Source organism: Argentina silus, assembly GCF_951799395.1.
Source record: "Argentina silus genome assembly, chromosome: 10".
In the NCBI taxonomy this organism is placed as follows: domain Eukaryota; kingdom Metazoa; phylum Chordata; class Actinopteri; order Argentiniformes; family Argentinidae; genus Argentina; species Argentina silus.
Genome location: NC_139664.1, coordinates 23,146,596 through 23,174,561, shown reverse-complemented (window position 1 = coordinate 23,174,561; position 27,966 = coordinate 23,146,596). Strand labels below are relative to the sequence as shown.

Below are 27,966 nucleotides of genomic sequence, written 5' to 3'. Positions count from 1 at the left end.
ATATCGGCTACAGAGTAATCGGCATAATTTGTATAATTTAAGGATGCATAGGCGTGAGGATGAGTCAGTGGTTGTTTAGCACCACAGTACAGTAGCTGGTCAACAATACCCTGACTACTGCACTTTTATCAACCTTAACGTCACGTGAATTTTGTGTGCGACTTGTAAGTACTGTATTGATCAGCAAAGCAACCGACTAACTTGTGTATTCGTTTGTGCATTATTTTCCTTTTCTTTACACATGGAAACTACTAACTGGTCATGGGCATCATATTGCCTTCACCACTAAACTAAGAGTTTGACATGACAGGCATGACATGACAGAGCTTGCTACAGTCAGGTGACACACCATTTTAAACATGTTCACAACACAAGCTCTTGCGCCATGAAAGCAATATGTTGTACATAGCCTATCTATGTGATTGCCCCGCGGCTAGTTAATCATTGTTGTCTTCTTAATGCTTGCCTACATCAGAAAACTGTGCACATGATTTAGCCTACGTAGTCGATTTTATTGCCCAGTTGATACAATGTGGTAACTCTATTTAGAACATATAGCCTAGTATCTAACGTTAAATTATCTTGTTATTGGCACATCTCTTAGGCAGCCAATTATACACACTTGCAGTAATTGTATGAGTTGAGGATTCAATTGTGAATACTTTTGGTTAGGAATAATAACGACACAGACAAATCCAGGCCATTGGTCAAGTGCACTGGAGCCATGGGGAATCAGCTGGCAGGGATCGCCCCCTCCCAGATACTGTCTGTTGACAGCTACTTCTCCGACATCCACGATCACGAATATGACAAGAGCCTGGGCAGCACCCGCTTCTTCAAGGTGGCCCGCGCCAAGCACAAAGAAGGCCTGGTGGTGGTGAAGGTCTTTGCCATCCAGGACCCCTCCCTGCCCCTCACCAGCTATAAACAGGAGCTGGAGGAGCTGAAGATCCGACTGCACTCCTGCCAGAACTGCCTGCCCTTCCAGAAGGCCTCGCTCACAGAGAAGGCGGCCATCCTCTTCCGCCAGTACGTGCGGGACAACCTGTACGACCGCATCAGCACGCGTCCCTTCCTCAACGGTGTGGAGAAGCGCTGGCTGGCCTTCCAGATCCTCACGGCCGTGGACCAGGCGCACAAGTCAGGCGTGCGTCACGGTGACATCAAGACGGAGAATGTGATGGTGACAAGCTGGAACTGGGTGCTGCTTACCGACTTCGCCAGCTTTAAGCCCACCTACCTGCCAGAGGACAACCCAGCTGACTTCAACTACTTCTTTGACACGTCCCGACGCAGGACGTGCTACATCGCTCCAGAGAGGTTTGTAGACGGGAGCATGTTTGCCACAGAGAGCGACCAAAACACTCCTCTGGTGGACCTCACCAGCAACAGCCAGAGAACCAGGGGGGAGCTGAAACAGGCCATGGATATCTTCTCAGCAGGTACCTTTCAAAAATGTGTTCTGATAGAAAGGCATGGGCCAAAGACAGTGTTTCCCTTTGAAGTCTTTCTCAGGCTGGGCTGAAAGGGCCCCAAACATCAAGGGCCATTTTACTGGACACAGATTAAGACAAGTCCTGGACAAAATAACAATATTATATTAAAATTTACCATTGAAAATGCATTTCAGTCTAGGAATAGGCATAATCTGTGTCTGGGAAACCAACCCCAAAGCAGGGGTGGACATTCTTATCCTCAGAGGGTTAGATGTGGGTTCAAGATTTCATTCTAGTAAATCAATAAAAAACCTAGGACTAATTATACTTATTAGCGAGTCATCATATCAAGACCAATTATACATTGTTTGGCAATGTATGATTGGTGTGTGGTCAGTTAAGAGGACCAATCACATGTCATCTGGCCAACAGCTGTAACCACATTGTGATTTTCCTGCCTGAACCTCGTGTCTCTGTTTGTTATGTTTCAGGTTGTGTGATCGCAGAACTCTTCTCAGAGGGAGTCCCGCTCTTTGATCTTTCCCAGTTGCTGGCTTATCGCAAAGGGCACTTTCAGCCAGAGCAAGTTCTCATGAAAATTGAGGACCAAAGTATCAGAGAGCTGGTAATAGTCAATATTTTATTTTAACAATGGAAAATTAAGAATTTACTTGTGATCTTGTGAAATACTTACATATTCACCATGAGACTCAATACGTTTCTGGCATTGATTCTCAGGGGGCTTACTGTACATTAAAGACAATCAAGCAACTACGGTATGATGTAATGAATTATCATAAAGTTGTTTCTACAACACATTTCAGATGTTTAGTTGCTTATAGTTGACCATGATTTTGATTGTATTTGTCTTGTATTTTCACATTTTTTAAACCACAAAATCCCTTAACATAACAAAATCCATAAGATTTTTACTTCCGGGCTTAGAGCGGTGTTCCTGTTTCTGTCAAATGAGATCCACTTTCAGGGACCCATTTTACTCTCAAGTGCCCTGTATACTGTGTGCTGCGTAAGTAATGGGACAGTGAAGCATTTTCTCATCTTTTTACTCTACACTCAAAAAGGTTTGGATTTGAAATCAATGACTATGAGGTTCAAGTAGAGATTCTCAGCTTTTATTTGATGGTATTTGTGTACATTTCACCATTCAGAAACACTTTTTATGCATAGTCCCCCTGCTTCAGGGTACCCAAAAGTGATCTGACAGATTTATCAAATGTCCAAATTAAGCACTTAGGTTTAGTATTTAGTGGACAATCCTTTGCATGCAATAACTGCCTGAAGTCTGCAACCGATTGACCCCAACAGACGCTGGGTGTCTTCCCTGGTGATGCTCTACCAGGCCTGGACTGCAGCCATCTTCAGCTGTGGTTTGTTTTGATGTATTTTTTCCAAAGGTCTTCTCATCAGAAAATGACATGCATGTTAAATTGACTGAAGAATGACTTGTCCAGTGAAGAACTTTACACTTTCTGGCGCTGAAAAACTCCCTAGTTGCTATAACAGTATGTTTTGGGTATTTGTCTTACTGTATGATGAAGTGCCATCCAATGAATTTGGAGGCATTTGCTTGTACTTGAGCAGACAACATGATTGTTAATTATGGTGAGCATTCTTTGGTCATCCACTGTAGAAGTCTGCCTTGGCCTACCAGCCAGTTTGCAATTGCTGAGCTCAGTGCTTTTTTTGCTTTTTAATGATATTCCAAACTGTTGATGTTGGCAAGCCTAAGGTTTGGCTATGTTTCTGATCAGATTTTTCAGCCTAATAAAGGCCTCCTTGGCACCTCTTTTGTCTTCAGGTTGACAGACACCAATAACAGACAAACGCAAAGCCTAGAATCAATAATAGACATTGCAGGTCTCTTATGACTGCACAAATGATGTGACAGAACACACCTGAGTAACCAAAAACCCCTGTCAAGCCAATTGTCCCATTATCTTTGTGTACCCAGAAATAGGGGGACTATGCATAAAACGTGTTGTCATTTCTGAATAGTGAAACCAACATGTATGCAAATGCCATCAAATATGAATTAAAAGCTGAGAATCTCTACTTTAACCTCACAATATTTTTTTATTTTTAATCCAAACTTTTGGAGTGTAGAAAAAGAAAACATGCTTCACTGTCCCATTACTTACACAGGGCACTGTATTAGCAATCAAAGTTCTTGAAACCTGGTAACTTGCAATAAACTGTACTGTGCACCTCTCAGGTGGCCCAGATGGTGCAGCGTGAGCCAGAGAAGCGACTGACTGCGGAGGAGTATCTGAAGCAGCAGAGGGGAAATGCTTTCCCCGACATCTTCTACACCTTCCTGCAGCCCTACATGGCCCAGTTTGCCAAAGAGACCTTTCAGTCGGCCGACGAGCGCGTGCTGGTCATCCGCAAGGACTTGGACAACATTCTCCATAACCTTCGTGGTGGAGTGGGAGGCTCCTCCTCGGAGAAGCTGGAGAAAGCGGCCCAGGAGTCGGGCTCCAGCACTGTAAGCGCCAGGGAGGAGCAGGGCCTGGTGGTGCTGGTGTCAGTCATCACCTCCTGCCTGCAGACGCTGCGCTCCTGCGACTCCAAACTGGCGGCGCTAGAACTGGTGCTTCACCTGGCCGGGAGGCTGAGCGTGGAGATCCTGTTGGACCGCATCACGCCCTACCTGCTGCACTTCTGCAACGACACCGTGCCGCGCGTCCGGGCCCAGGCCGTGCGCACCCTGGCCAAGGTGCTGGCGCTAGTGAAGGAGGTGCCCCGCAATGACGTCAACATCTACCCCGAGTACATCCTGCCTGGAATCGCCCACCTGGCCCAGGACGACGCCACCATCGTCAGGCTGGCGTACGCAGGTGATTTGGGAGAGAATTGCCCTTGTCTCTAGGCTATTGTTGCACAGATACAGTACGCCTGATAAAGTTATGACTCCATTCAAGTTTAAAGAGGTGCTACAGGATTTTTCAGAAAATGAGAAATTGCTTAGCCTTTTCCATGGTAATCATCCCTCTCTCTCTCTCTCCTTCTCCCCATCCCCCCCCGTCCCCCCTCTTTTTCATGTAGAGAACATAGCCCACCTGGCTGAGACAGCGTTGCGGTTTTTAGAGCTTGTTCAGGAGAATAACCTGAACATGGAGCACGACCTCAACGGAGAGGACACTGAAGAGACCCTTCACCCTAACGAAAACTATGACTCAGGTAATCTCAAGGACCCCCTCTCACAGTCATGTTTAGCATATGCACTATTTCCTTTAATATTTGGCTGCCTACCAATTATCCAACTACCCAATGTATTGTTGTGTTGGTCAGCGACAGTAGATCCGTTGACTGAGTTCTCTTCTCTCAGAACTGCAGGCCCTCCATGAGATGGTGCAGCAGAAGGTGGTGACGCTGCTCAGCGACTCTGAGAACATTGTGAAGCAGTCGCTGATGGAGAATGGGATCACCAGACTGTGTGTGTTCTTTGGCCGGCAGAAGGCCAACGACGTGCTGCTATCGCACATGATCACCTTCCTCAACGACAAGAACGACTGGCATCTGCGGGGCGCCTTCTTCGATAGCATCGTGGGTAAGGCTTTCCCCACCGTCAATATAATGTGAAACCTGCTATCAGGTGGTTCCATTCAAATTTTCAACTTCATTTGTATGTATTTTGTAATATTGGAAACATTTGAAAGTTAATCGGAAACAAAACAGGCAGGCAATTCTGTTTTCACATTGACAAAAGTACACTATAGTCATTTTATTTTGCACACTCAGGAGACTAAACACATCACCAATATTTCTAATCATTACACTACATAATAAGCAACATGCAGATTCTTGTATGCTGCATCTTGGGTAAGGAGCGTGTCAACCACAGTCTCAGCAGCCAATATCCTTCTGGAAGCTTCTGACTTTATCTAACACCCCAATGGCCTTATGAAAGCTTCTTCCATCTTTTAACTACCTGTCCAATTCTTTCTTTTCTGCAAACATTGAAGGGTTAGGATGTTAACACACACAAAGTCATGGTAGTTAACACAAAAACACAAACTCCCAAAGACACACATGCACACAAATAAAGACCGGTACACAGAACATACATGCAAACAATACAAAAATACTTGAATATGCAAATGCATCAAATAAAGATGCAGTTAACCAATTAATCACAGGAAGACATATTGTGGTATATTCATCCTCCAATCCCTCCCTCTCTCCCTCCCCTCTAGGCGTGGCGGCGTACGTGGGCTGGCAGAGCTCGTCCATCCTGAAGCCTCTCCTGCAGCAGGGCCTGAGTGACGCTGAGGAGTTTGTTATCTACAAGGCCCTCAACGCCCTCACCTGTATGTGCCAGCTGGGCCTTCTGCAGAAGCCGCACATCTACGAGTTTGTCAGCGACATCGGTATGAGAGAGGGAGAGAGAGAGAGGTGGGGGGATGGGGATGGAGAGGGAGGGGAGAGAAGGAGGAAGCAGTGGAGGGTTAGAGGGAACGGGAGAAGAGGGTGGTGGAAGGTTTTGAAACAGATAGTATAAGGGAGAGAAAGAAAGATGCTTGAGTTGTCGTGGCCTCAATATTTAATTTCTTGATACAAAACTGCTTTTTGTCCACGTGTGTCACCCTTAAAAATGCAGTCATAGCTCAGGGTTAGGTGACATTGAGAGTCATCCAACTCTTAGTTTGGCTATTTGTTTTGGTGTTTGGTTGTACTATTAGTATGGGGTCTTCTATGATTATTTCTGGTTCTCAACCCTAACCTCCCCTAGCCCCGTTCCTGTGCCACCCTAACCTGTGGATCCGCTACGGGGCCGTTGGCTTCATTACCGTGGTGGCCCAGCACCTCAACATCGCAGACGTCTATTGCAAGCTGATGCCTCACCTGAACCCTTTCATCACCCAGCCTATCATACAGGTAAGACCAGCTTGTCATCGTCATGTGTTTTCCCACACACATTGCATATTGTTCTGCTGTACCACAGCTATCTTCATTAAATGGGAACCAACACCCAATGATATATATCCTAGTTTGGACCTTGGATTTGTTATGAACGCATCAAGAACACTTTTATGTCCATTCATACTTTGCAACTTTTGTTGATCGATAGTCACTAAATTGTTTTGCCTTGTCCTGAGTCTTAGTCACAGTTTTTTGTTGAATAAGTCTGTGGTGTGGTGTAACATTTATATGTGAGGTATCCACTAGGTTAGTGGTTACACATCGGAAAGAACCCCATGGCAGAATCCCATGGATTTTTGTATTATGGCAGGACGTGTGGTTTGTTTTCCCCAGATTGATAAAGAGATCGTCCTGCTAAGCGTCCTGAAGGAGCCTGTGAGCCGCTCCATCTTTGACTACTCACTACGCTCCAAAGATATAGGCAGCCTCTTTCGCCACCTACTGCTACGGCAGAGGAAGCGCAACGGTTCAATACCAGAGTGTCCTATTCCGGAGGACCCCGCTATTGCCCAGCTGCTCAAGAAGCTTCTCTCTCAGGTCAGAGGACAAAACCACTGGTGTATTTAGGTGAAAAAAAGGGCAAATACTCTGTCGGGCCTCAATGCCCCAGGGCAATGAATGGGCACTGACTTTACGAGATATTAAACTGAGGTTGTGACTCCCGAGTTATTAAAGGCCCACTAAAGTGACATTGATTTCCATATCAAATTATTTCTGGGTAAATATTAGGTTACATACTTTAATTGATACAATTGAAATGCTCCAAAAAAGCAAGAAGTAGATTTTATGCTTATCACAATTTCTCAAGCCAGCAGACTATAGGATTGACTGGGGATAACGCTCGCAATTGACGGTTCACTTTTTTGATTAACAGTTTGTCTTGTGAGCTTGTTTTTACTGGCTATAAAGTTGACCAATTTATTAGCAGCCAACAGTGTCCCTTTTGTGGATTTATGCACCATTTCTGTTAAGTTAGTTACTAAAGCCTGGTCTCAACGAGATTACTACAAATGAGAGTATGTTCTCAGTCAGTTTACCTGGTAAAATAAGGGTGAAATCAATTTTAAAAATAGGAGAGTGAGGTGTCAACAAATAAACTCCTAACTCAGGTGCACTACCCCCTTGATAACTTGCACGTGTTGCCCATGTTCTTGAAATATATTAAATTAGCGGAAATTAAGCCTGAGCAAAACCACTAAATGTGTTTATGAAACATTTTATGATGTGGGTTATGACATTTACATCTAAAGAATGTTGTGTTGAGATCTACACTTGGGGGTGACTTTCTAATGCGAATGTGCTTAACCGCTCGTCTTGTCAGTGCGGCTCACATTAATTATTATAATGATGATAGGCTTGCTATCGGGTTAAGTGTTACATTTGGGGGCCACCTCTACAACCGCAAGTTATCCTGTCTGCAAGTCTGCGACTTGTGTTTTAAGTGGTAAATTCTTAGCAGATACAAAGTAAGTTGTGGTCAGTTAAGTGTAGCCCATGTCTTCCAGTAAGTTGTGGACAGAACAGTAAAGTGTTCCATGTAGGGGATGACTGAGGCGGAGGAGGACAAGCTGCTGGCGCTGAAGGACTTCATGCTCAAGTCCAACAAGGCCAAAGCCAACATGGGCGACCAGAGCCACCTGGGCGAGGTGGCACAGAGCGGGGTCATCGACCTGGCAATGCTGGGCATCATGGGCCGTCAGGTGGACCTGGTCAAACCCAAGCAGGAGGCCGACGACAAGAGAGGTAGGTGCAGCTCCACCTGATGGTCACAAAATGCACTACAGTTATAGTTTGGAGAGGTTCCCAATCTTATTGCCTTATGAATCGTGTAGATTTGAAAGGATTAGGTAGGTTATCCATGTCCTTATGGGTGCTCTGTATGCAGAATATTGAATTGGGGCTATCTGAAATGCATATGTGCAACAACAGCGTTAACATTCTGAGTGAGTTTGTGTGGTTTGTTTGTATCTGGATCAAATTGAAGCCATGCAGTTATCAATGCATGTGTTCTCATGGTTAAGATGAATGACTTTTCTTTATTTTTGATTGCAGACTTCATCGCCACAGCATCTGGTATACTGCTGATGTGGTTTAATTTGTTATAATTAGCATGGCGGTTGAAATAACAAATAATCCCATCCCATTCAAACATAATTTCCCCCCATATATGTACACCACTTAGCCTTATTAAATTGAATATATAAACTTTTCGATTGGTAACATTTCCTACACAGTGCCTTGCAAAAGTATTTTTATTAAAGTAATTTTCCCATATTATAACCTTAGAGCCTGAAATTTAAATACATAAAATTAGGATTTTCTTCACTGATCAACACATTTTACTGGACATTTTCAAAATTAAATACATATTCTGCATATTTTTTGTATCAAAAATAAAAACCTGAGAAGACCTGTTTGGATAGATATACACCCTTTTGCTGTGGCATTCCTAGAATTCAAGAAGTTACACAATAAGTAAAATGTAATCCATCTGAGTGCAATAATAATACTACTCTGTTACTAATAACAATATAGCTATTTCAGAATGAATACCCTTGTCTTTGTGGGGTCCCTCTGTTGAATAGTTATGTCTGCCACATAACTCGTTTGCTACTATTGACTTTGTGTTGCAGCTGGTATGTTACAATCGCATGGGAGTGTCCTAATGGAGTGTTGGACGGCTGGTGACTGATTTAATTACTCACCCAAAACATGTCCTGATAGCTTAGAGTCCTGGAGTTTGGTTGTCTTAAAAAGTCTCTGGATTAAGGTGCACTTTAAAAAAAGAAAAAGAAAAGACCTTCCATACGAAATCAATCATGCTATCAACCTATGATTCTTTTTCACTGGAGCATTGATAGCTGTAGGGGTCCTAAACACACCTACATTGGCCACCTCCAACTCATCTTAGCAAGTGAGGTCCAATCAAGGCTGTCTAAGATTGTTTCTCTTAAACATTCATGGAAATCTGTTGAAATCAAAATGGGTTAGGTACGCAGGTGAATGATTTCATATGGCATGAAACCCTGACATGAAAATATTGTGAGGTTTTCACTGAATTCACCCAAAGTGCAACTTTGTAGGGTACTATTGAAGGCTTTGCTCCTTTGAAGCTGTGATCTGCAGTTGCTAACGGGGTGTCCTACCCACCACACAACAATGTGGAAAACATGGTGTTGGTGGGCCAGCCAATTCGCAACAGCGGATTGCTGATTTAAAGCCTATAGTGTCCTATTAGGCCTAGTATGTTCTTGCTTGTTACAGAGGTTAGAAATGGTAGTCCCTCTTTCATGGCATATTCCTCTGGATGGCTATCCAATTGAACAGACCCCAAGCTTTTCACTGTGCTGTATGCCTCTCGATGGGTTTTTCTCGATGCATAGCCATACTCAATGTTAAACTCTGCCATCTTTAGCCATTTATTTTAAGGAACATGGAAATACTCTGACACTGCTTTCACTGTCTTTACCAAATTCTTAGGAATCCACATATTTGCTTCTAAACAAATGTTTGTAGATTATTAAATGTTTATGATTATGTTCTTTGCTTGTTGAGTCTCAGTTTGAATGATAATGAATGAAACATACAACAATTGATAATATGTTGATAATATTACTTTTAGATTGATAGATGGATAACAAATAACCTATTTCATTGGTCAAAACAGAAACTAAATTTGTAATTTATTCACCTCTCAGCACGGAAACACACAAAACAGGACTCCAACATGAACGAAGAGTGGAAAAGCATGTTCGGCTCTCAGGAGCCAGTGACCACAGTGCCGCAGCCATCCATGGTAGGCCACAACATCTTTAAAATGGTTGGGGGAGACGGGGACTTTTCCTGCAGTAGTCACTAGGGATGTGAAAAGGGATGTGGAAAGCTAGCAAATGCTAGAAAGCTACCAAATGTTTACGCAGGTGACTGGTGCTTATCTTGGCAAAAAAAAAACAGGATTCAGTCACTTCACCAATTTCATAATCCATGATTTAAATTGAAAGAGCAAATAGGAAATGAACAGGTCTCACTCCTCCAGCGCAGTGCTCTGTGAGTGTGTGTGTGTGAGCGAGCGAGCGTGTGCACCAGCCCTTCCCTCTTGTGCTCTCTCACAGCTGAGGAGAAAAGAAAACACTTGGATTTCACCAGGTCAGACTAGCGCCACACAAGCCTGTTTGTTTTTTTGAGTAGGGATTTTTCCTAATCGATTATGAGTCCACTCGCGTACATCTTCACACCCCTAGTAGTCACCAACCCTGGTCCCGGAGGGTTTGTTGATGAATATACAGATGTTTCACCTTAATGATTGATTGGTTGATTTATCGATTAAACATGGGATTGTTTTAAAATGGGTGTCTCACTCAATCCCTCTTGTGTGCTGTATATTGTCTCTCCCCCTTCCATCTCCCCTCAGGTGGCTGAAGGGATGGGCCAGGCTAGGAAGACCACTGTGCCCACTACCATCCCTGTGGCGCAGTCTCTGGGTGGAGCCTCCACCTACCAGCGCCGCCTCAACACCTGCAAGGCGGAGCTTCAGCAGCTGGTGCAGCAGAAGAGGGAGCAGTGCAGCGCTGAGCGCATGGCCAAGCAGATGATGGAGAGCGCAGAGTGGGAGAGCAGGCCACCACCGCCAGGTAAAGTAGTGCCAGGTTGAAATTAACTTGTGGGAAATAACTAGGCAGACGAAACTGTGGTGAAAAAGCACTTGTACAAATGAGGATATTCTTGTGAATAGTTACCTCAGCCATCCATACAAAGGTTGATTTCAGTACCACCCCCCTCTTTTATAATAGTAACTATTGTATAACAATAATAGCAATTGTTTTATGCACCACAACAGTGTTTCTTTCTCATTTAAAATCCCCTTCCTTTTTTAAATTTAGTGAGCCAATCTAAGTTAAAATTTGGTCAAAGCACAGCAACAATCCCTAGAGGTACTTTGACTTCAATCAGGGCTTCTCAACACTCCTTTGTTTGAGGCAATGTATTTCTATGTTTTTTGCTTCAGGGTGGCACCCTAAGGGTCTCCTAGTGGCCCATCTCCATGAGCATAAGTCTGCCGTTAACCGAATCCGTGTCTCAGATGAGCACTCCATCTTTGCCACGGGCTCCAATGATGGTACTGTCAAGGTTTGGGATAGCCAGAAGATGGAGGGCAAAACCACCACCACCAGGTACTGTACTGTGAACAGGAACACATACTGGGGAGGCTGGTAGAGGTAGAAATTGGAGGACGGGCTCATTGTAATGCATGGATGGAATGATGAATGGTATCAAACTGATACCATTCCCATGCATTACACTGAGCCCGTCCTCCGATTTCTCCTTCCATCAGCCTCCGCAGGGGTACTGTTATCAGGCCGTTAACACTAGAAGCCCCGGCCCCTCATTACTTACCAAGTACCCAGAGTGAGGTCCGGAGACTTAGTCCATTTGTTGACATTAGTGTAATAGTGTAATCATTGATTAGATGACATATACATTAGATCAATACCATGCAATAAATTATGCACTGGTTGTGTTTAGTAGAGACTTAAGAATAATTTGAGTATTGTGTATTTTAAAGAGCTTACATATTTTATTGTTTTGTTTTTAGAGCTTACATATTGAATATAACATATTGACAGACATAATTGGTATTATTGTACAGACTGTAAAAAAACAGCTATATTTAATCTATTTTTTTTTGTACATTGAATAAGGTACAATTAGAAACTGAAACTATATGCAACTAGGAGCAGTAAGTGTTTCATTTTGTGTAAATAAAACCGTAAAGAAATATTTCAACCAGCGATCAAATGTGAAGTACCACTGCTTGATAACAAGTCAAAAATGACACAAATCTGAAGCATATAATGACATGTAATGAAATATAATTTAACATGTATGCAAGAAGGTCTATACCAGGTCTACACCAGTCAAAAAAAGTTAAAAAATAAATAAAACACAAATGCATCAGTAAAGTCTACAGACAAATCCTTGCTTCTAGTAATATGATAAATGGTATCAAAACGATGTTCATTGAAAACAAGGTCTTAATCGACTGACAGCAAAACTGTGTTGTGGCTCGAGTAAAACAATAAGCCTGCATTTCGAAATACGGGTGTGATGAAGGTTATGTGTCTATTCTTCGTAGGTTGGGTGCGCTCTACGCGGGCTTGTATTCACATGTAATTGTGTATTGATCAGGTATTGTCTGTCTGTCTATGTTGCTAATAGTCATTATGGTTGAAATTAGTAAGCCATTCATAACTGTAAGGTCAGTTTCGATTCACCATGATGAGTGTAAAGCTAGGGTGAGGCTAGTTTCAATGGACCATTTGCGCTCGGGGGGGGCAGGTGATAATTGCACCTCATGACATGACTTGGAGATGTTGGCTATCAAAAAAGATGTTAGTCATGAAAATGCTTCCAAAGTGTTGTAATTTCTGAATGGTGAAACTATTACACAAATACCATCAAATAAAATTATATTAATTACTTATGCAGGGGACCATATATGTGCAGTACCAGTCAAAAGTTTGGACACATTCTCATTCAATGGTTATTCTTTATTTGTATTATTTTCTACATTGTAGATTCATATTGAAGACATCAAAACTATGAAGGAACACATATGGAATTATGTAGTAAACAAAAAAGTGTTAAACAAACCAGAATATGTTTTATATTTTAGATTCTTCAAAGTAGCCACCTTTTGCTTTGATGACAGCTTTGCACACTCTTGGCATTCTCTCAATCAGCTCCATGAGGTAGTCACCTGGAATGGTTTTCCAACAGTTTTGAAGGAGTTCCCAGAGGTGCTGAGCACTTGTTGGCTGCTTTGCCTTCACTCTGCGGTCCAACTCATCCCAAACCATCTCAGTTGGGTTTAGGTCGGGTGATTGTGGAGGCCAGGTCCTCTGACGCAGTAATCTATCACTCTCCTTCTTGGTCAAATAGCCCTTACATAGCCTGGATGTGTATTTGGGGTCATTGTTCTGTTGAAAAACAAATGGTGGTCCCACTAAGTGCAAACCAGATGGGATGGCATGTCGCTGCAGAATGCTGTGGTAGCCATGCTGGTTAAGTGTGCCTTGAATTTTTAATAATTCACCAACAGTGTCACCAGCAAAGCATCCCCACACCATCACACCTCCTCCTCCATCACGATGGGAACCACACATGTAGAAACCATCCACTCACCCTTTCTGCGTCTCACAGGACAAGACATGGCGGGTGGAACCAAAAATCTCAAATTTGGACTCATCAGACCAAAGTACAGATTTCCACTGGTCTAATGTCCATTCCTTGTTTTTTCTTGGCCCAAGCAATTCTCTTCTTCTTCTTGTTCTTCCTCAGTAGTGGCTTCTTTGCAGCAATTCAACCATGAAGGCCTGATTCACGCAGTCTCCTCTGAACAGTTGATGTTGATGTGTCTGCTACTTGAACTCTGTGAAGCATTTATGTGGGCTCTAATCTGAGGTGCTGTTAATTTGTGGTTTCTGAGGCTGGTAACTCTAATGAATTTATCCTCTGCAGCAGAGGTAACTCTTGGTCTTCCTTTCCTGGGGCGGTCCTCATGAGAGCCAGTTTCATCATAGCGTTGCGTGATGGTTTTCGTGACTGCACTTGAGGATACATTCAAAGTTCTTGAAATGTTTGGGATTGACTGACCTTCATGTCTTACAGTAATGATGGACTGTCGTTTCTCTTTACTTAGTTGAGTGGTTCTTGCCATAATATGGATTAGAACAGTAGTCGAATAGGGCTGTATAGAACTCTGTACCAACCCTACCTCTGCACAACACAACTGATGGTCACAAACACATTAAGAAGGCAAGAAATTCCACAAATTAACTCTTGACGAGGCACACCTGATAATTGAAAACCATTCCAGGTGACTACCCTATGAATCTGATTGAGAGAATGCCAGTGTGCAAAGCTGTCATCAAAGCAAAAGGTGGCTACTTTGAAGAATCTAAAATATAAAACATATTCTAGTTTGTTTAACACTTTTCAGTTTACTACATAATTCCATATGTGTTCTTTCATAGTTTTGATGTCTTCAGTATTAATCTACAATGTAGAAAATAATAAAAAATAAAGAAAAACCATTGAATGTGAAGGTGTGTCCAAACCTTTGACCACTACTATATATATATATATATATATATATATATATATATATATATATATATATATATATATATATATATATATATATATATATATATATGATCCTTCAAGAATATAACTTAGAAATGCCTCATCCATAATGAAAAACATAACGTTTAATTATTTGTAAAAAAATAAATAAAAACAAAACAAGAACATAAACAAACAATGCATAGTCCAATATATTTATCTAATGCTGTCTATGAATTTTAGATGATATTGCTTTTTTTCCAGCCCCATTCCCCAGCTGCATACCAAAACAAGTGGCAGGTCACTGTTTTGCTAGAATAGATACATTTTTGTGGCTTTAGGGATTCGGCATGACAGACCAAAATCAAACTTGCTTTCATTCTGTTTTATTCCAGGTCAGTTCTGACGTATTCTCGCATTGGGGGACATGTGAAGACCCTAACCTTTTGTCAGGGCTCACATTACCTGGCTGTGGCCTCCGACAATGGATCCATCCAGCTCCTGGCCATCGAGGCTAACAAACCCCCAAAGTCACCCAAAGTTAACCCATTTCAGACCAGGTATGTATCGATACTGCCCTTACGGTTTTAACAAAACATAACTTTTAATGTTCTATTCAGTCAACACAAACTTAAATAAACTTTTATGAATAGCACACTGGTGTTAAGTCACACAGCCACTGTGTGGTGACAAGGGGTTTGATCTCATGGTGCAATTACATGTAGCTGTACTGCATGCATCTATTTGCAAGCCAAAGTCACCCCAGGGATATATGGGCAGGACATGATGTTGTTGTTATGCCCCCCCCCCCCCCCCCCAACCACACACACACACACACCACACCTCTCAGGCTCCTTGATCAGAAGGACGACGGCTGTGTGGTGGACGTCCACCATTTTAACTCAGGCGCCCAGTCTGTGTTGGCGTACGCCACAGTGAACGGCTCTCTGGTGGGCTGGGACCTCCGCTCCAACTCCAACGCCTGGACTCTCCGCCATGACCTCCGGTTGGGCCTTATCACCTCCTTCACCGTGGACATGCACCAGTGCTGGCTCTGCCTAGGTAATGTCTGTGTGTGTTCGCTATATGTTGCTTTGAAACTGTTAAATTGGTCATTTTGTTGATACTGTATTCTCATTCTTCACATGTGCATTAATGTGATGATGTGCGCTCGATAAAGGTTCTGTTAATACAGCACGACATAATCGTGACCAGGTTCTCCCATTTAATGTCTAATGTTCACATGCATTGTTAACGAGACATAGAGTGAGTAATCAGCTTCAGATATTGGCCTGAGCGTAAACTCCTCAAGCCGATTTATCTTAACTTGAGGGCATGGTAAAATAGCATTTTGGGTATTCTAAATGAATCTAGGATCCGATATGATCGATTGTCTGTCACACAGGGATGAGCAAAGTGTTGTCAATCATTATTAACCATGAAATATCTCTTGAAGTCAGATATAACGTAACGTTAACTTGTGTTAACTGGTCATGTGACCACTTGTGTTGCGTTCTCTTCATCATGTCCATAACCATTTGAAGTAATTATTGGGAATAAATGTATCTTTTTTTTTTTTAATTCTTCAGTTGGATTGAACTGTTCGTTTTAAACAACATTCGAAGTCTACGCTGTGTTGTATGCCTCTTGAGGCTAAAAAAAACATTGTAGGCTGTTCCGTTGAAGTGAACTGAAGCCTATGTGCACCTGTTGTAATTCAACATTAAAATACGTTTTATCCGTGGATATGCACCCATTCTCAGGGGTTGAGAATAGGCGGTTGAGCACATGGTCAAAGTGGTTAAGTCAGGTTATAAACTTCCCTCTTGCACCCATTTCAGCAAACAGGTAGGAGCCGCTCTATATAAGCAAGCCCAAGTTGTCCATGAACTGGTCAATGCACCATGTTTGAAGTTCTAATGTAAATATGCTATTAGCAATTTGATTGCCTGTTCTTTTAAGCACTTACACTTTCAGACATACAAGTCGCACAACTTATCAAAATCAGAGCGCATGAATCCTGTTTTGAATCACGCTCTATGGCCTTAAGGTGGTTCTTACTCTGTATACATGGGGAGGCTGATGTTCACATGCTCTTATACACACAGGTACAAGCAACGGCACTATGGCCTGCTGGGACATGCGGTTCCAGCTCCCCATCTCAAACCACTCCCACCCTGCCCGAGCACGAATCAGAAGGCTGCTCATGCACCCGCTCTACCAATCCTCTGTCATTGCAGGTGACTCAAAACTGTCTTCAGACAGTGCATATACATATTTTATCTTCTTTATGCTCTACATTCCAAAAGTTTGAATTTTAAATAAAACAACAAGTTAAAGCAGAGAATGTAAACTTTTATGGTATTTGTGTACATATTGGTTTCACCATTCAGAAATTACTTTTTATACATAGTCCCCCTACTTCAAGGTACCCAAAAGTTATGGGACACTTGGCTTTACAGGTGTTTCTGGTTCGTTGGATGTGTTCCGTCATCATTTGTGCAGTCATAAGAGAGCTCTTAATGTTTAGTATTGATTTTAGGCTTTGCATTTTCCTTTGGAGTCAGCTATTGGTGTCTGTCAACAAGAGGACCAAAGAGGTGTCAATGAAAGGCAGGGAAGCCATTATGAGGCTGAAATATCAGAAACATAGCCAAAACCTTCAACCTACCAAAATCAACTGTTTGGAACATCATTAAAGGGAAAGCAAGCACTGGTGAGCTCAGAAATCGCAAACAGCCTGGTAGGTCAAGGAAGACTTCTACAGTGGATGACCGAAGAATGCTCATCATGATTAAGAAAAAACACAAAACAACTGTCCGACAGTTAATGGCGTTAATGTGTCAGAGACTACCATGCAAAGGATACTTTACCAGCAGAACTACAGAGGGTACACCTCAAGGTGCAAACCACTAGCCACAAAAACAGGATGGCCAGTTTACAGTTTGTTAAAAAATACCTACAGAGTTCTTGAAAAAGTCTCAGATTTTTTAGCAGAGTGCGACCTGAACGTCACATTGTCGTCACTCATTAACATCACCCAATAACGTGTTGATCTCAGTTTTCTAATCCTACCCATGACAAGCATATAGCCATGTAATAAGTGGAATTGTGATGTTATAAAATCATCATTAGTTTGCATCATGGGCTGAATATTCAGTAAATACATTAATTATTACCACGCCCGGCCAGTCGGCATGCTATGTTTTCTAGATAAATGTAGGCATAAGATAAAGCAGTGTTGTATTGCATTGTGATGATTTTCATAATAAATAATCACATAGCAGTTTGTTGTTACCTAGGGATAGTCTGCAGCTAAAATCAGAGCAATTGGAGTTGGCTGGACTCCCACTTGACCCAGCAGAGCATCACCAGAGAATATACCAGGTGATTAGTGGGGTCAATGGGTAGCAGACTTTAGGCAGTTATTGCATGTAAAGGATTGACCAAATGCTTCATTTGGACATTTGATAAATCTGTCCCATCACTTTTGGCTACCCTGAAATAGGGGGACTATGCATAAAAAGGTTTGTAATTTCTGAATGGTGAAAACCAATATGTACAGAAAACATCAAATCAAAGCTGAGAATCTCTAACCTCATCATATTTGTCTAATTTCAAATCCAAACTTCTGGAGTGTAGAGCCAACAGAGAAAAAAATGCTTCACTGTCCCATCACTTACAGAGGGCACTGTATGCCATTTATAGTATGTCATTATTAGGGCCCTGCATTTTTCGTGACAATGTTACCTAACTAGGAAAAACTCTGTTACTGTTTGTGATTAGACATTAGAAATTAGGAGTTACTGTATATTCATTTTAAAATATATGGCTTCGGAAATAGGGTTAGGGTTAATAAGTTACTTAATGAGTGACTTGTTGATGACATTTTTGCATTTGAGCTAATTTTAAGAGTCTCATAGCAAAGGCTCTGAATTCTTATGTAAATGAGGTATCTCTGTATTTCACCTGTAATTAATTAGCTGACATTTCTAAAAGCCTGTTTTGGCTTTGTGATTATGGGGTATTGTGTGTAGATTGATGGCAAAAAAGTTGCATCTATAACACAACAAAATGTGGAAAAAGTGAAGGGGTCTGAATACTTTACGAAGGTAAAATCTAAACATAATTCTGGATGACTCAAATCCTGTGTTTGAGGTAAAGTGTGTATATATATATATATATCTCAAACACAGGATTTGAGTCATCCAGAATTATGTTTAGATTTTACATTGTTGATGTTTGACAAATGTATTTATAATTTGTTATTCTAGATAAGCAGCAACTAATTATTATATAGTAATATAGTTGTAAGACTTAGAACATATTGCCTTTATGATTAGTTTACAGTTGTTTCAGTCTTTCTCTGAGGGAAAAACCCAATCTTGTTTTTATGTTTTTGTTTTCTAGCGGTCCAGGGCAACAACGAGGTGTCCATGTGGGACATGGAGACTGGAGACCGCAAATTCACCCTGTGGGCCAGCTCAGCACCCCCTCTCTCAGAGATGCAGGTGTGTGTGTGTGTGTGTGTGTGTGTGTGTGTGTGTGTGTGTGTGTGTGTGTGTGTGTGTGTGTGTCCGAAAGAAAGAGAGACTTAAAACGTATGTATACGATATATATTTGTTTTATTCTGAGCAATACAGTTGGCAGGGATTTAATACGAGCACACCAACATCGCAACAGTGGTCTACCTCAATGCTACTGCTGCAGCAGACACAAGGTGTAAAGTGCTGCAGAAAGCCAAGGTGGGGACAAGGGCTGAGAAGGATGTTTGAGAGCAACATTAAGACCAACATTGCCTTATCGGATAGATTGGCAAAATAAATGTTATGTTAGCAGCTCATGAATTGCAGAGATGAAGAAATGGAAATGGTTTAAATATCAAGTTATTTTAACGAGGCCCAAGCAAGCATCATGCATTCTCTTACATCGTAGAGAAACAGGAGGAAATGTTTTAGCGCAGTCTGACATGAATAAGCATGAATTGGCTTTAATAATTTAACAGAATGATTACAAAATGAAGTTAGGAATTTTCATGCGAGACAGGAGTAAGGATGCTGGGTTTCAGTGGGATTGAGACTGAATAGAAAAGTAATAGGGTGCAAACGTCCACATTTTCAGCAAGGGCAGCCTTCTCTCGTTCACACAATGTAATAATAATAATGCATTTATTTTGTATCACACTTTTTGAAGGATCGTTTGAAGGCGGAGAGCGTGCTGGATAAATGATCATGCCGTTGTTTGTGAATCATAAACGATCAAGCAAGCACACAGACATGTAAACACTGAAAATGAATACAGTCGCCATGCGTTCAACATTTTTAATGATAACAACCAGGCATGTCAGAAGGGGGTGGTGCGGCTGCAGTTCTCTAAAATATGTAACATTAAAGGCTACAGTAAAGTCAATGTTTGCATGTCAATCTTCTATGAACTAACGGAACTTGTTAAATGAAGGACTTTACTGTTCTAGGAGAGGAGTGGGATCATTAGAATTGTGTCTCTCCACTGGCTGGATAAATTGTCATGCTTTTATTTGCTAATGGGAAATGATAATGAATGCCAAATACGTGACAATTTGCTCACCTTCCCCCACTGATTCTATTCAAATGTATTTAATACAGTACCTCTTTATATTTGGAATGTCACACGCAGCCCTACCCACTGATTTACGCCATTGTCCAGAATTGTGCCTCTTCATTTGTAGCAAACTATGATACATGATACTGTATGATGGACAGGGGTTAAAAAGAAGTCAAATACAGAATGTAGCAGGCACGTAGGAAGGGTGGTTGCGGGTGTCTCTTTTTTATTTTTATATATATATATATATATACGATCCCTCAAAAAGTGTGTATATATATACACAGATCTCGTGTTCTTGTGATGGTGTGTGTGACAGTATGTGGAAGTCTATGTGCGTCATTGAAGCTACTGGTTAAATTGTGTGACTGCTGTTGGATACTACGCTTTTCACTTGCACTGACCACTATGTTATTCTCCCGTCAAAAGTCACCAGAATTGCTTGTTTAATAATAATAATAGTCAACTTTATTTATATAGCACCTTTTTAAAACAGTGTTACAAAGTGCTTTACAAATAGATAAAACATATATGTAGATAAAACAGATTAAATAGATTAAGAGCAGCATCAAAAAATCTAAGTCGAAAAACAGTAAAACACAACACATAAAAAATATTAAGGGCAGCATCAATTAAAGGCTACTCTAAATTAAAACTTACATTTAGAATGAAAACTTACATTCAGAGTCTGCATCTCTTTATTACACATATGAGAAATTTCAGAAATGTGTTATTTGGGATTTCCTTGGGCAGTCCTTATTTTTCATGCAAGGGAAACTGGGTCAGGGTAACAAAGGATTAAATTGGACTTGATCTGTATGACTCGAGAGACTTGAATTACTTGAATTTTCCCCCTCCTAAAAGAGCAGCACCCCGTTTAAGTTATCTTATTTCACCATGAACATACATTTCTGGCAATTCCGTTGGTCAAAGCAGAGAATCAGTCAAATACAGCACTGTCCTATTATTTCAACACTTGCCGTTTGAAAATCTGGCCTCTGAGCAAAAGTTTCAGCAAATGCTAATTCTCAGCCAACCACAGACAGTCAAACTTTAGCTGTACTATCAACACAGTCTTTCTATTAGTAATGATAATGCAAAAAAAATGTGTCTGACATGATCTGTGAAGTTTATTATGTAGACCTATGTACTAGTAGGAAAACGAAAAATATGACCTGAATTTAAAAATGGCATTGCATTACATTTGCACAAATAAGCAAGATAATAGCCTTTTATCAGACCAGGAAGTAAGTCTGTATAATAAAATCCTACAATGACCATAGTGCTTTGCGGCTCCCAGCCAGCCACGGAGGCGTGTAAAAGCTAAGATGCACATTAGTAAACACAATGTATGCACTAGCGTGATGCTTAGGGTTGTAAACAAACCAGGCAGAAGCTGATTCAGAAACGGTAACCTCACTCCTCCATAAAGCTCCTTGTAGTTTACAAAACCATGTGATTACCCCCAAATACGTCACTCAGGGTAAAATCCTGAAACAAGCAATACCTAGCTTTTGATCTACAGAACTATTTGAGTGACATAAACCACTTCACAAAGGACTTAGCTAATGAGCAATGTAGTTTAGCAAGTGTTTCCCAAACTAGCTCGTCACTCACACATTTGTGAGTTCACTCAAATTCTGACCTAAGTATAATAGGTTAATATATATAGAAGACTGACATTGGTCCGGTTCTTGAAATATATTGGCGATCAAATATATCATATGATGGCCTATCATAATCATGTTGATGAAGAAATGCCATTGTTACAGTTCACAATTCATAATGTAGGATTGCAAAAGGTCAATATGTTTATTGAACATTTTTAAATGTTTTTGTTTTGCTTGTCAAGACCTATTTCTGGGCATCGGAGAGATATAAACTTGTTAGTTTTAATGTACAGTATGTGCGTGGTACATTGTCAACTTATAAACTGAAGCGGGAGGGCAAATTTCACCTAAGGATGCTCTTCAGCTGCTCCACAGGTGGTCTACAGCTCTCGTAAATAAAGTATATGAGCTATGAAGGGTTTTGGGAAACCCACTTGAACTGCCAATGCTCGTAAGGAAGTACATCGCAGAGCTCTGGAATGTAGGGCTTGACTTAACACTTTACCATTATTACTTTTAGACTCAAAGGTTCAGACTTGAGACTTGCTAAACTGTGACTGGTCCTAAGTGTTAACCCTCTCCTTCTCTCCAACCTCTGTATGATGATGATGATAATGATGATGTCTGTCTGTCTGTCTTTCCATAGCCGTCTCCACACAGTGTCCATGGGATCTACTGCAGCCCTGCAGATGGAAACCCCCTCCTTCTCACCGCCGGCTCTGACATGAGAATCAGGTATGCTTGCCACGATTACTGGAACCCACAACCCTGTACCTAACCTTTCATGTTCATGTTTTTGACAGGGCCAGATTAAGTGTTTGCTTTAAAGGAGGCACATACAGTGCCCTGCGTAAGTAATGGAACAGTGAAGCATTTATTCTTTTTTTGGCTCTTTTCTCCAAAACTTTTGAAATCAAACAATTACTATGAGGTTAAAGTAGAGATTCTCAGCTTTTTATACATTGTCCCCCTATTTCAGGGTACCAAAAGTAATGGGACAGATTCATATAGTGTGTGTGTGTGTGTGTGTTTCATAGATTCTGGGACCTGGCGTACCCAGAGAGGTCCTATATTGTAGCTGGTGGGGCCAATGACTCGCTCCACTGTCCCTCAGTCCTCTACAACCGCAAGATCATCGAGGGCACTGAGGTTGTGCAGGTATGGATGTTGCTTGCTCTTTTAACAGTATCAGAAATACTACTAAAGGGTGTGAATGGCAAATAGAAGTACGCTACAGAAGCTGATGCTTATACTTTAAAGCATGTTGTACATTAGCTGTAGCTGATGACACAATGTAGGGCTGGGTGATATTAAAATGTTCTTATTCTCGATATTACTCAAAAAAATATCACGATATACAATAATATAGTTTCTTACTGAAGTATGGTAAAGACAGGCTAATGTGGGCAAAAATGGCTTTGTATGGTTGGTTTTGTAAATAATCTGGTGAAACTAAGATACATGTTTTTACAACTAGGCTTGTGCCAGTATCAGAATTGTCAAACCGGTATGCCTTCCAGTGAAAATACCTGCTACACCACTAATACCTTAAAAGAATTTACAAGAGCGTGCTGTCGCTGTGATGTTCACCAAACAGGATAAGTGGTTGTCGAGGATCACCCCAAGGTTCTTGGCTGTCTGGGTGGAGGTCACTACTGTTATGGAGAAGTCTTGGAGAGGGCAGGCTTTCCCCGGGAGGAAGAGCAGCTCAGTCTTGTTAAGGTTGAGCTTGATGAGAAGTGAGGAAAATGTGGAGAACAGTTTCCTTGGGTCAGAGGCAGAGGGTTGAATTTTGGAATGGTAGTAATAAGCTTTAGCAGCTGATGCATATGAGGTGTAGTTGAGGAGGAGAGAGAGATAAGGTTTTAGGTCATCAGGGAGGCTGTTTTTTGTCCATTTCCTCTCAGCTCCTACAAGCTTGCAGGGTTTCAGGAAGCCAAGGAGCGCGAGAGGATACAGTGTGGGTAGAGACTGACTGGGAGGGGGTGGATTTGAGGGTAAAGGAGAAGGATACAAAATGATAATCAGAAACTGGAAGAGGGGTAACAGTAAAGTTGGAGGTATGGGAGGATCTGATGGAAGACAAGGTCAAGCTGATTGCCCGCACTATGAGTCAGGAGAGTGGGACAGGGTAAGGCCGAAGGAGGAGAGAAGGTCATGTACTCCAGACGAGTGAAGCTTCTATGATTGGATGTTGAAGTCACCCAGTAGTGAAAGTGGTGTACCGTCCAAAGGGAAGAAGCTGAGAAGGACATCCATCTCATCTAAGAAGTGGCCAAGCTGACCTGGTGGACGATAGATAACGACAATGTGAAGTTTGACAGGGGAGGTGACAGAAACAGCATGGAATTCGAAGGTGGATATGGGGAGGTGTGACAGGGGAAGGACATTATGTGACCACTTAGGTGATATGAGAAGTCCTGTGCTTCCCCCTCGACCAGAGAGTCTAGGGGAATCAGAAAAGGAGTATGCATCAGAGAGGGCTGCCTGAGTAGCTGTGGTTTCCGGTATAATCCATGTCTCTGTGAGTGTAAGGAAGTGGAGAGACATGAAGCAGGCATTAGCTGAGATAGCCTCTGCTTTCCGGACCGCTGACTGGCAGTTCCAAAGTCGTCCCGCGACAGTGAGGTCGTGGTCAGTTGAGCATAGTGGGTAGATTAGATAGGAATGGTTGCGAGGGGAGGTGTAAGGTCAATGTGTCCTCCTGAGGGATGAAATAACAGGAATGGGGAGAAAGCCCATTGTGATATTTGCTGTTATAGAGATGGAGGGTTTGTGGGCAGTACAAGATTTAGGTAGCACTCAATACACTCAGAGTGGTGAAAAAATAAATGAATAGAATAAAAATACTTTGTATTTAGTAGTTTGGCCTTCCTCGATAGACTCCACAGATTGACTCATTCGTCTTTGTGTCAGGAGGCTGTTGAAGAGCTGTCAACTTGACCGTCACGATAGAAATGCAGATTCTGTAATTGTTGATGACTAGCAGGGTAGCAGCCCCTCCTACCTAACGATCAGTTAACGACCAGACAGGTTTCACCACTCAATCCCAAATGTATTCGTCCTGGTCCAAGGTGAGCATATACCTTGAAGAATAGTTTCAGGCCCTTCTACTGGAGATTGACAATTGGCTTCAAACAGGTAGCTTTCAACAGAAACTAGGTCCTAGAGCTTAAGGCAGGATGGCCACAGCAAAATATAGCAAAGTTACCAGCAACACACTGACTTTAAACAAGATTAAATTAATTTACGTAGACTGAAGAACAGTTACCTCCGGTCTTTTATTGCGTGTTCACAAGCTAAACTTAGTGGCCTATTTACATTAAAAATAATCAAGGTAGTATTCTGTCATGTGCTTGGCCGTTTAATGTTGAATTACATTTTGAAAAGCTTTTTTTTACCTACATAAGACTAAGATCTACGTTGCTAACATTCGCTAACTGGCTACACACACAACGGCAGCTCTTGGTGCATAATGCACACATACACACACTCGCATCGCGGAAATTCTAGGATCCTACTTTTTTGTCATAATGGAGCAGTAGCATGTTATTTACTGTTTTTACACCAAATCCAATGCCAAGTCAACAGGTCACTTCACACAAGTTCACTGGCTTTTAGCTTTTTTTCTCTCTCTCTGGCAACTGTAGCAGGCAAAAAATGTTCCACAGTGTCACTGATCACGGCTCACGTGTTGCATATGCTATTTATTTAATAAACCTCAGCTCCTGCACTTGTTGGGTATAATAGCTAAATAACAGTGTAGGTGCAGGAATTACACAATTCCTTGTATTCCTTGTGTATTTTTGTATACCGTATGCTGTCATTAAAACCTTCCACTGGCCCAACCCTATTCACCACTAGGTGTGCTTTGCCTTGCAAAACACTGGGGCACTGCACTTGTAGTTATGCACATATCTGGAGATTTAAGCACTTTCACAGTCTATTGTCTGTAGAAGCACAATATCATGATACACTCCAAACATCACAACACTTGATCAAATATCAGCCCAACACTATCAAGATGTCACGAATGACCTTGTAAGTGGTAAACAGTGATGTGAGGTATCCTTTTTGTGGTGCCTGCATTTATGACCTGTTGTCCTTGACCCTCCCTGTAGGAGATCCACAGCAAGCAGAAGAGCGGGGCGACGGAGGACGCCCCACGCAGGGGCCCCGAGTCCCTCCCCGTGGGCCACCATGACATCATCACCGACATCGCCACCTTCCAGACCACCCAAGGCTTCATCGTAACATCATCCAGAGACGGAATTGTCAAGGTCTGGAAATAGTCGGCACCTCTTGTGTCTTCCCTCTTTCCTTCTCTCACAGGCCAGATATCCTGCATAAACACACACACTCTCCCATACACACTCACCCTCGCTGTCAACACACACACACACTCATGTCCACAAAAACAACTTACATATACACACACCCTCGTCTTCAACATCACACACCCTCTGATACAACAGTGGCAGACTTTTGTACATAATATATTTTAAAATGAATTAATATAAAAAAACCTAATTGGAATCCTGTTTCAATATATATAAACATATGATGATGTTAACAATTTCTTTATAATAACATTCAGTGTAGTCAAAATTAAGCAATGTCTATGAAAATGTAACTGTATACCTTGAATGTTTTTATTGTCAACGTGTTAAAAAGCTACTACTACTGTATGTGTCAATAAAATGCACCATTTGACAAACGTTACATCTCCTCTTTTGTATTTTTTTATTGGATAGAGATAGTAGAGAAAGACATTAAAGTAAGGGATTGTCAGCTTGACACAGGCATATGTTTGCAGGCCATGGTGCTTGACCACTGGACCACCCCAGGCCATGGTACCAGACCACTGGACCACCCCAGGCCATGGTGTTAGACCACTAGGTCACCCTAGGCAATGGTGCTAGACAACTGGACCAGCCCAGGCCATGGTACCAGACCAATGGACCACCTCCGGCCATGGTATTAGACCTTTTAAAGGTGCATTAGGCAACAGTTCCACCAACAAATAGCCTTACAGTGATATAAGTGATCTTACCACCACTATTTTTTAAAGCTCTAAATGCTCATGATAAATCAGTAGCAATCAGAGTAGATATCAACCAAGTGCCTACCGTTTCCTTTTTGGTAATATGCATTTGCCGAAAAATGTACCCAAAAGGAATTCAGACACAAATACTCCCGTTTCTCCCCTAGTCTCTCCCCCAGTCTCTCCTCTGTCTCCCCCCTGTCTCTCCCCCGTCTCTCCCCAGTCTCTCTCCCATGTCTCTCCACTGTCTCTCCCCTGTGTCTCCCCTGTATCTCCCCTGTCTCTCCTCTGTCTCTCCCCTGACTCTCCCTTGACTCAGTCATGACTCCTGTTATCCACAAACACCTCACTCTCATTCAGTCTCTGACACATTCATGCCTACCTCCTGGAGAGTGTTCCTGATCTACAGGACAGATATTTTGTGGTCTGTCTTTCTTCGGTCATCCACTGTAGAAGTCTTCCTTGGCCTACCAGCCCGTTTAAGATTGCTGAGGTCACCATTGTCTTCTTTCTTTTTTTTTAATGATGTTACAAACTGTTGATTTTATTAAGTCTCAGGTTGTGGCTATGTTTCTGATATTTCAGCCTCATAAAGACTTCCTTGACTTTCATTGAATGTTTTATGTAACGCAAAGCCTAGAATCAATATTAGACATTGAGAGCTCTCTTATGCCTGCACAAATTATGACTTACCAGAAACACCTGTCAAGCCAATTTTCCAATACTTTTGGGTACTCTAAAAAGGGGGACTATGCATAAAAAGTGTCATTTCTGAATGGTGAAACCAATATGTACACAAATAAAAGCTGAGAATGTCTACTTAAACTACATAGTAATTGCCTTTCAATTCACTTCAGTAGTCTACAGGCTAGATCTACTGTACTAATGCTTTTGTTGCCGCAAACCCACTTAGCTTCTTTTATGATCTACTACAGTGGCGCAAAAGCATTTTCCATGTGTGATAAGAGGGATGTCTGGATCAAATATTTTTGGTAGGCTATTTTCGCCTTAATATGCATTTGTGGGTGTTTCAATGAGAAGGCACTGCATTTGAGGTGGAGACGATGCTAACAGTTGCAATGATCACCTACTGTGATTTACCAAGGTTGACAGCGCCAACTTTATTGGTGATAACACATGGTATTTACCACAGATGAAAAGCAGATCTTCAAATGATTCCAGTACATACAGTACATGTCCAAGATACAGTTGCTAAAAGAGAGAT

At 41.8% G+C, this 27,966-nt stretch overlaps 1 protein-coding gene across 1 annotated transcript; it reads left to right on the top strand.

Moving 5' to 3' along the window:
- The first annotated feature begins 3 nt into the window (after positions 1–3).
- pik3r4 (phosphoinositide-3-kinase, regulatory subunit 4) lies at positions 4–26,405 on the top strand. Its single transcript, XM_083678867.1, has 20 exons — positions 4–164; positions 673–1,442; positions 1,928–2,061; positions 3,670–4,294; positions 4,503–4,637; positions 4,786–5,007; positions 5,654–5,827; positions 6,190–6,335; positions 6,714–6,917; positions 7,922–8,123; positions 10,079–10,176; positions 10,792–11,011; positions 11,386–11,551; positions 14,900–15,064; positions 15,355–15,566; positions 16,613–16,744; positions 18,915–19,015; positions 22,344–22,432; positions 22,735–22,855; positions 25,819–26,405. Exons 2-20 carry the CDS (start codon positions 725–727, stop codon positions 25,987–25,989), a joined length of 4,035 nt encoding a protein of 1,344 aa, XP_083534993.1. The 5' UTR covers positions 4–164; positions 673–724; the 3' UTR covers positions 25,990–26,405.
- The last annotated feature ends 1,561 nt before the right edge of the window (positions 26,406–27,966 follow it).